At 36.9% G+C, this 9,990-nt stretch overlaps 1 protein-coding gene across 1 annotated transcript in view; it reads right to left on the bottom strand.

The window, feature by feature from the left end:
- Positions 1 to 459: 459 nt before the first annotated feature.
- si:dkey-178e17.1 (tricarboxylate transport protein B, mitochondrial) overlaps positions 460 to 9,990 on the bottom strand; it is a 25,041-nt gene continuing 15,510 nt past the window's right edge. The window contains exons 3-9 of the mRNA XM_017412099.3: positions 9,650 to 9,749; positions 4,500 to 4,638; positions 4,036 to 4,120; positions 3,574 to 3,678; positions 3,153 to 3,268; positions 2,953 to 3,026; positions 460 to 2,168 (exon numbers count right to left, since the gene is read on the bottom strand). Coding sequence (XP_017267588.1) covers positions 2,054 to 2,168; positions 2,953 to 3,026; positions 3,153 to 3,268; positions 3,574 to 3,678; positions 4,036 to 4,120; positions 4,500 to 4,638; positions 9,650 to 9,749 — 734 coding nt within the window. The 3' untranslated portion in view covers positions 460 to 2,053. The remainder of the gene's footprint in view (positions 2,169 to 2,952; positions 3,027 to 3,152; positions 3,269 to 3,573; positions 3,679 to 4,035; positions 4,121 to 4,499; positions 4,639 to 9,649; positions 9,750 to 9,990) is intronic.

Here is a 9,990-nt window from a genome sequence, read left to right as displayed (position 1 = left end):
AGAACAAATATTTAAAAAATACAACAAAAACTGACCATATGTTCCATGATTTGTTTCAGCAGCAACAAATCATTTTATTTAGATGTATCTCATATGCTGGTAAAACTGTGTGTATTATAAAACTGACATTTCCTGTGTTGCTTTAGAAAACAAGTCAAATTTTCACTGAATTCTTGTGTCATTTAGAGTAAAACTGAACAAAAACCTTCACTGCAGAGCTGCACATTCCTTCACACAACAAACACTCATCTGAAGACTGAAATGTTGTCTGAAACTTATAATTATGAACTTTTAAACTCATGTTTATGACAATTTCTTTCTTTTCAGTGGTGGAAACGGGCTTCTATAGATGAGTGAGTAAAAAAAACAACGAGTGCAGGATTTCAAAGCTTCTGATGCACTTTTATAAGTTCAGAAACCTACAAACAATAAAATGATTTCATATTAATTACAAACAAGAAGAGAGGGAAGCAACATTTATTGCACAGATGTCTTCTGAATGACACACATTCCCTAAACACACACCTACACAGAACATGTCTGAAATACACCGATTTATTTTCACAATGAGATCTTTGTTGGATATTTGGGCAGTAGAGAATTCATTTTGTTTTGTCAAACATAAAAATGTAAAAAAAAAAAAGATCCATGTTTAATAAACAAGAACATATTTGTCATTTTAACTCTTTCATTACAGCAAGAATATAGATTATAAATGTTTTCACATCACTTCCCTTTACAAGCAGGGCAAATATTTATTAGTTGTCATTTCAGTTTAATTTTTAAGAACAAGTTAAACAAGATAATTTATGAGATTACTTCACATTAAAGTTTTTTTTTTTTTTTTCCAGCAAACACATCAGCAAAAGGCACAAGAGTGAGAGCCTGAACCTGAAGGAGACTTGACACTGAAAGACTGAATATTTTTAAAGCAAATGAGACGATTCTTTGTCCCGGCTTTACATAACAAAAACATCTGACAGTCCAGCCAAGTGGGACTTTTAAATTTAATTAATTAAACATTTTATTTCCAAAGACCTTCAGAGTTAGTAGGGAACAAAAAAAATAAATCAGTCCTCATCCTCATGGAAATACTGCATGAGTAGAGTGTTGTGTTAAAATGATAATAAATTCAGTTTCAGTAAAGAAAAACACATAAATCTAATATTGTCTCAATGAGTCAGTGTCATCAGGCCATTCACAGTGAATTACAGTAATTAAATAACCTTAAAACCTCCTAATAGCACTTGATACCAGACAGACAGGACACATTTGGCACCAATTAACAGCAAAACGTCTCTCAGCCATGTTTAACATTCAGTTTTCAATAAACACTTTTACTTCAAAATATAACTTGGTTCGTGATAATCTTTGCTCCTCTTTCGTTAAGTTAATTTGGCACGTTTTTACAAGCTTTCATACTGTAATAGGAAGTATGTCACAGGGTAAACTACGCTACAGTTCTAGTTATAAATAAACATTACAATCTGAACTGTATAAAAAATATTCAGCGCAATCTGAAACGTAGAAGGGCAGGAAATAAAGGCCTAAATATGAGTTTGAACTGCGACCAAATGCAGTTTTGATCCTTCTGGATTAAAAAAAAAAGTCACGAAAAGAGACAGAGAGCAACTGAAACCATCCAGAATAAAACCTGAACTGTTCCGTAAAAAACGTCAGTAAAACAGAAATCATGTCCTCTGCACGAGGATGTTCGGAGCAGGTCTACAAAGGAAGTGAGGCGGATAACTTAGAGGAGAAAAGCTGCTTTTGTTGGCTGCTGTATTAAGATATTTTTCACATTTAGAAAGAAATCTTAATACAGAATAAAGTATCTTCTAAAGTTATTTGCCTAACTTGTTTCAGACCCTGTAGTTTGTCAGGCAGGAATCGGCTCTGCTTCCTCTCCAGGATCTGAGTCCTTCAAGGTGTTTTCCTGTCTGTCAGTGGTTGGATTTCAGAATCAGCGAATGATGCTGGTCTATGGTCACTTCTCCACCTGCTCTTCTCGGCAGCCAGTTTTACAACACAGAGCAGTTCCTGAAGCTGCAGCTCAGTCTGTCTTCCAGACAACATTCAGGGCCTTCACCACCTCCTCATAGATGATGAAAACTATGGCGACATCCAGACAGACGCGGCCGAGCCGAGGAACTGTCCCTTTGTAGAAACTATAAAGAAAAAGGAGCTAAATTAAAAACATTAGTCTTTAAGTAAGACACACACCTATAGTGTGAATGCTGACTCAGCGTTAGAACTGTTGTTTTCTGTTTTTTATGCTTTTTGCAACTTAATTTCTTTTTAACCATTTTTATATCAAAACCTCATTCAGGAAATGGGTGCTATGGCAACAGCTCGAAATACTGAACTTGACTTACAGATATTTTCAGCCTGGAAATACATTAGGATCTCTTCAGTTCCTTCAAAAACATTGTTCTCTTTGAAACCTGCTTCAGTGTACTGCCTCTATTTTTGTCTTCTTAGGCTACTTTTAAATTTTAGCTACCATTCTGCTCCTTTAAGCTAGCATCTTGCTGCTTTTAGCCTTGTGTTCTGCTTCTTTTAGCTTTTACAGCTCAGTTTTAGTTTTGTCATCACTCAGCACTCAGACGGCATTTTCAAAGAAAATATAATTCCTCTTGTTCTGGGAGTATTCAGCAAACCTAATGCTTCTTAATTATTGCCCATTTTCTCACATTTAGGATTCATATTTTTGATTAATTAGTTAATTCTCTATATTTTCCATTGGTCATATTCTGAAAAAACATAGTTTCACAGTATTTGAGATAAAATATGCACATGTATATTTCTTTAGTTCTTCTAAATATGGACAGTATGTGTTTCCAAGCAGAACTTTGGAGGTGAGAAAGTGTTACAAGACTGAAGTTTTCAAAACTGTAAAACCAAATTTCCAAACCAAAGCTGAACCAAAACAACAAGTGGAGGCCTACTCACGCAGTCAAGCCTTCATGCCTGAGGATCTTTAAGGCACAGTCCAGAGTGTTTTTATATTTATGAGCTTCCAGACCCTTGTAGATAAAAATAACAGCAGTGTTTTATCTTATTAGTATCTGTCAAAGCGGTTTTGCACATTTCAATTAAAACATAAGCAGCAAACACTAAATCTGGTCCCACGCAGCCACCCTTTAATGTACCTGCATCCTTGTCTTGATGACATCCAGAGGTGTGTTTCCAAACACGCTCGCTGCCCCGGCTAAGGCTCCAAAGGCCCCGGTCACCAGGGGATTTATACTTCTGTCTGGGTCATCGCCTAGGGAAGGTAAAATAAAAACAGTGAGAGACAGTTTGGTTAAATGAGCAAATGAGGAGGATGGATAGTTGATGAAACCCTGCAGACACTGAATCTCTGGCTTTAGCTGCGTCCTAATTCCACACAGCAGAAACACTTTGAACTCTGTTGTTCAGATTGCACTGACTCCTCATTCCACCAAATATTCTCTGTCTTTAAATGAGTATAAACACGTTGATGAATCCATCTGTCCCTGCTGCAGAATACATATCCTCCAAAGCAAAGTTAAACAAACGCAAACGGTTCTTGTTCTTGTGTACACTGACCTTTGTACCAGTTCTTCAGAGACGTCATCACAAAGAACCGAATAGCCTGGTTGGAGCCTTGTTTGAGGACTGTTGCAGTCACTCCCTGATATGTCCCCTTTAATCCTGCTCAGACAGGAAACCAGAGGTTTAAATCACAAAGCTTGCTTCAGTGCTGATCAGGCAGCATCAAGGATTCAGCTGCAGTTACTCTGTTTGTCCAGCAGGGGGCATTTGAATTACATGCATAGTTCTCCACTGTTCTCCACAGAGGTCTCCACTGTTAAAAACTTCCTTCTTTTACGTTTTATTGCATCAAACTTTTATAACTCTGTGTGTAAGAATGTCTGTCTTTACCTATATGTTTATAAGAATGTGTTCATAAAATCATTGTTCTTCTAGGTTTTAAATTCTCAATGGAAAGCACTTTCTTTTGTGCATGTATTTTAAATAAAGTTTGATTTGACTGAAGACAGGCTTTACCTTGAGCCCTGATTATCTCGCGGACTCCGTGGAAGAAGCCCTTGTATTTGGGGTTGGCTGAAGTCTGGTCGTGAATAAATTTAACCTTGGGAGATAAAAGGAGAGAAACACACTAATCAGGACAGAAAATGTTTTTGTAAAAGCTGGATACATTTTGATTTAGTCTAAATCTCTTTATAAAACAAACTTTCACCAGGAAATCAGTGAATAGGCTAAGACAAACTATAAAATACCCGCTGAAGGACATTATATATAAAAATGTTTCCTGTGATAATGCTATTTCTTTACTTGCTTAAAGCAACAAGGAATTTATTTTGTGGGTGAAACAAATCCTTCATGAGAGAATGCACTGTGCTTAGTTTATTTAAAAAAACATATCCAAAATTTTATAAATAATGTGCTTCATGTATTGTACAATTAGACCAGTTATAAAGTCCATCCCAGTCATTAAACTGTTAACCCACCTTGACAGTTTCCATGGGGCAGACCACCAGCACGGCCTCCAACACTCCAGCTCCGAGCCCACACAGCAGCCCTCTGGTGCTGTCCAGTCGGCCATTTTCATCCTTTGCACGATTGCTGAGGAACTCAAACATCCCAAACCTGATAAAGAGTTTAGAGTCACCGAGAGGCAAAGAGAAAGGCGAGAAAAGGTTGAGAGAACGGACATGGATTCAACAGTTTAAACTGTTCTTCCTGTCGAGCTTCAAAACAATTTGTGACCACTTCCAGGGTGGATTTTGGTGATGACTTTAACAGTGCTTACATGCCCAAGTTTAGTCATTATGAATATTGAAATCATCTGTGTTGTAAAATAAGGTCAGCTGCTTATCCCTGCCTTACAGTAGCTCAGTCACAGACTTTATTTCAAAAGCTTGTTTTAATCCAGCTAATCCACAGATTTACCTTCTATTCATCTCTAAAGCCTGCAAGGAATTTAAAAAATACATCCTTTCACCACAAATAACCTGTCAAACCAATAGAGCTGGTTTTTATGAAATTATATTAGGATTTTTAAAATAAATTTTATAAAAACAATTTTTCCTATTCCTACAATAACTAATGATGATGTATAATCTGATGTTTAGTCATGTTTATTGTTTTAAAGCTTCAGTTATTTATACTGTTTTATGCAAATTCATATACGCTTTATTTTCTGTATATTTCTTTATGTATGCTGCCTGGTTTGGCCAGGACAGCAATTAAAGAAAGCTTAATAAAAAGGTTGTAAAGAGACGTTTTATCCCTGTAAAAATATTTTTTTATTCTCTAATACAAGCTGTAGATTGTGTTCAGTTAGTATGTTATTTACAGATTCATGTGTAAGAAAAAATCAAAAGTGTTGTCAGAAACACTCAGTTTGGAAGAACCAAAGTTACAACAAAACAAGCTTTATTTTATTTTATAACATATATGCAAGTCAAAATGTCACCTGAAAACGTAGACCGCTTTCAGTGAGCTGGAAATATTGTAAAATTTTAAAAGCTGTAAAAGAAAACAGCTTTGTTGGCTTACAGCATTATGGAAAAAAGAACAGAATTACATGAAAAAATTTCCAAATCAAGTTGTTAAAGGAAGACTTGTAGGGAAAGTTAATGAGTCTGAAAGCAGCAGTTCTGCAGGATTCAGGCAACAAAAAGGAAAAAAATAAAATTGACCAGATCAAGACTAATTTCAACTCTACAAGCAGAACCACCAAAAAGCACCAAACCAAATTGCTGAAAGTGCAAAATGTGTTGAAGGTTTTTCACTTCATAGTCGTGGTTTCGGCCTCGTTAAAGATTCACCAATAAAGCCCAGAAACGAATGACTGACCAGCGGCTGCTAAGGAAGGGCTGGTTTGTGCATCTCTGCAATCAGAAAACATTGAGCCAGCGAGTTCTTTAACCAGAAAGGTTATTTATAGATGGAATTGAACTGTGGTGACAGCAGGACACTGCCCGGTACGTTTTTCCAAAGAGGAGACACCAGGTCTTAATAAATGCCTTATTTCTTTCTGCCTTATCTCTGTCTGCTTAGGCCATTTACCTGCAATCGTCTCAGCTCAAAATAAATTAATTTCTCATTACTGGGCTCATGTAATTTTAGTTTTCCTCTCCATCTGCCTTTCCACTGCGAGACGTTCCTCTGCTCATTAAACTTCCACATCTGTTCCTCTCCCGGTGTTCAAAAGCAGACTTTCCCCAGCTACCTAACATCTCTCGCTTTGTGAACACCATCCGTTCACTAAGAACAACTTTATAAATTAGAAGAGAATAAAAAATAAGGCACCTTTTCAACATAAAGCATCCTTAGACTGCACAGGGATGGCAGTGCATTTATTAAACACCCCCCTGAATCAAATCTGTTCATTAAAGGCTGTCGGTGAGAAATATGCTGATATCAGGGCTGCTCCGTCGCCAATTTACTCTCCTCGCCATCCAACATGTGGACTGAACTTTTCGGTTAAAATATGACACATCGTTTGGCCGACGTCCACAGTTAGAGATGAGTCACCCCAGACAGCGGAGAGCTGCCCAATCTTCATTAATGGCTCTTCCTTACAAGGTCAGTTCTCCTGTCGAGAAGGTGAAAGATGCAGATGTGCAGGAAAGGACGAAGCAAGCAGGGGAAGAACTGATATGAACAAAGGGTTAACGGGAGGAAAAGGCAAACGGCTTGACTGTAGGTCCATCTCATACCTCCCTGGCAATCTTCCATAATACTCTGTGGTGCATGATGGGACAAAAGTAATCAGCTAATGGGATGGGGGAAGGAATGAGAGAGTGGGGGAAGAGACGAAAGATACAGGAAGAAAGATAAAGGATGAAAAAAACCAACAGTTCAGCGGCCAATGGGAAACTGCCAAATTATTCTTAATAAATCAAAACCAATGTTTTGCCTTTTTCTCATCTTCCATTTAGATTCTGCTTCTAAATGTTGTCCTTTTATTCACAGTATTGTTGTTTATTTATTGTTTGCCAACAAAGATGAGAGGTGTTATAGTTTTTGCCTACGTGTGTGTGTGCATGTGTGTTCATTTGTCTGTCTAACTCATGAACCAGAGGACAGATTTTATTCTAACTCTCAGAAAGTAATCACTGGATGTACTTTTACAGCTGGTTAACCTTTAGACTGAACCCAATTCAAGATGGCCAACACAGCCTATTGACCTTCGCCAACACAAAAAAAGGCTTTAACTCAGACAATTTTACAGATATTGAGCTAAAATTTGGCGCGGTGGTAGCTGAGAGTTACCCTCAACACTTATGAGATTTCATATCACTGCATGTGATCATCTACAAGGTTAGACCAAAACAACTATAACCATCTGTGTAAGGTTATTTTTGTTTAAAATTTTGACATGAAAGGCATCTTTATGGCATTTTACCGCCCTGCTTGATTCTTGACAGTTGTCTTACTCATTCTTTCTCTTTTATTTCACATTTAGCAGCAGATTCACGCTTATATTTCCAACTAAACGTCTTCTCCAAGATTCTCCACCTGTCCAGTTCAGCCAGATTTGTTTCCCTACAGACTACACCCAGCCTGATGTTGGTCAATCACATGACTCGAGTTTCCATGTGGTTTTTGACAGATTTAGCCGAGTGATTTGTTTACATTGAGTGCGTACCCACATTTCAGAATGGTATATCAATATATCTGCAAAACTACTAGGGTAATTTGTTTCAAACTGCAACATTTGATATAGTTCAAGATAATGTTTTTATAGTTTGAAATAAGTAGCTTTAATAGAAATATGGTATATAAAATTGTTGCTATTTTCTGAGAACATTTTAGCAACATTAATGTATGCTGGTAATGATGCTCTGTGGTTTCACTTAATACAGTTTAACATCCCAGCGATGTAAAAACTTTTAGGATTAACCTTGTAACAACTTTCTGTAAAAAGATAAACTTCCAAGATATTTTTGGTCAACCAAGTCAAGACCTACAATCTTTAACACTTATCAGCTTTGCCTAAAGAATCACCATCCTACGTTGTTGCAGCTATCAGGTTATTAACATTTTGTATTTTGTCACTCATGCACTAAAAAGATTGATCATAGTTTTATACAAATAAAAAAACACTAAAAAAAAGCATCTAAACATCAGCATGATTTCTATCCACGGAAAGAATTCTTCAAATTGACACAAAACAATTCAAGCTCCCTCTGGAACTGATGCTGAAAGCTGACTGACACACACACACACACACTGCATTAACATACACACACTCATCACAAGTCTCAATCTCCATAGCCCTATTGAGACCTCGTCTGAGTTTGAATGGCATCTTCGCTCCGCCTGGCTGGGCCCTGTCTCTCTATCGTACAGACATGCTCTAACCTCCAGCATAACACACACACACACACACACACACACACCTGCACACACACACTGAAAAATATGGAAGAAAAATAGAGAGTGATAAAATAAAAAAATGAAACAGAACAAAAAGCAACAACAAAAGCATCCAGCTTTGGTTTGAGCAACATGTGTGTGTGTGTGCGTGTGTGAGCACACAAAACACATTGTGCACACTTCTCTGTAGATAAATGTCAGTGCTGTGAAAAAATAACATAATTATACTGAAGGCTGGTGTGGCATTTGTGCTAAGCATTGTGGGTAATGGACTAGAATAATTGGACTGCGTGAGTTTGAAGTTTCAGGTAGAAAATCACTGCAGCTTAACTAAGTGTTTTTATTCAAGTCAGTGTGTTTTTACACACATGCACTTTCGTAATTAGCAGGTTTAAAGCAAAACATGCAAAATAATAAATATAAAGAGGTGAAACATTTTAGGAAATTGTTTAAATGTTAATATTGATCATAAACATTACAATAAATCCATAAAATCATACTGAACAGAATGTGCATATAGTTTAAGATGCAAGTATAAGGTTTAGATTTTTACACATAAAACAATAAATATGATGTATTCCGTCTTAAACTCACTTTTTAAAAAGAGGGAATGTAGAGTCAGTGGATTTAGTCACTTAATTCAGGTATTTGTTAATATGCTAATTAGAACAAATCACATGTGAACTCATCTTTTCCTGAAAGAATGGTGCGACAGTGTTTTTTCTTAGTTTAAAAAGAGTGGAGATGTTGATTAAAAGGTAAATAAAAACAGAATAAAGTGATGTGCAAATCTCATAAATCCATATTTTATTCCTCATGGCACCAAGTAAACACATCAGATGTTTAAACTAAGAAATTAGGGGAATAAAATCAGGTGGTTTTGAATCTGATTGTAGGAACACATTTTTTAAAAAAAGTGTCGACAAAGGCTGTAAAAGTAAGTTGTACAAATAAGAAAGAACTAGAGGAGACTGGATATAAAAAGATCATTTTAGAGGCTGAATCTCTCAGAAGTAAAGATGGACAGAGGTTCACCAGACAGATGTTTACAGACTTCTGTTAAAAGAAGAAGGGATGCTTCACAGTGGTAAACATGACCCTGTCCCAACTTATTTTTAGATGTATTGTTGTGATCAAATTCAAGATTACCTTATTATTTTCTGCAGCTAACATTCCAACATTCTCTCTATTGCAGTTTAAACAGTCATACACCTGAATAAATTCCCTGATTCAACACATCATTGTAGTGTCATTCAGAGGTTTCACTTGCCTCACAGCAGATTTGGGTATGGATCCATACAGCAGCGAGCTGAGTCCTCTGTACAGCCCTTTAACACCGTGACTCTGCACCGTCTGCTTCACACAATCACCTGCATAAAAACACAAGCACACACAAAACATAATGTTCAGAATGACTTGAGAATATGTATTCTCACATATGTATTATATGTAACATCTAAAGCATACAAACATTAAGATAGCGTTTCTCAACGGGGGCGGTACCGCCCCCTGGGGGGCGTTGAGAGGATGACGGGGGGCGCTGGCAGCAATATTTTCAAAAGGGGGGCGTTGATATTCTTTTGGGGGGCGTTTGCTTAAAGGTAAAGTTTA

Source organism: Kryptolebias marmoratus, linkage group LG1 (assembly GCF_001649575.2).
Source record: "Kryptolebias marmoratus isolate JLee-2015 linkage group LG1, ASM164957v2, whole genome shotgun sequence".
In the NCBI taxonomy this organism is placed as follows: Eukaryota; Metazoa; Chordata; class Actinopteri; order Cyprinodontiformes; family Rivulidae; genus Kryptolebias; species Kryptolebias marmoratus.
This window is presented reverse-complemented; position numbering and strand designations above follow the sequence as displayed.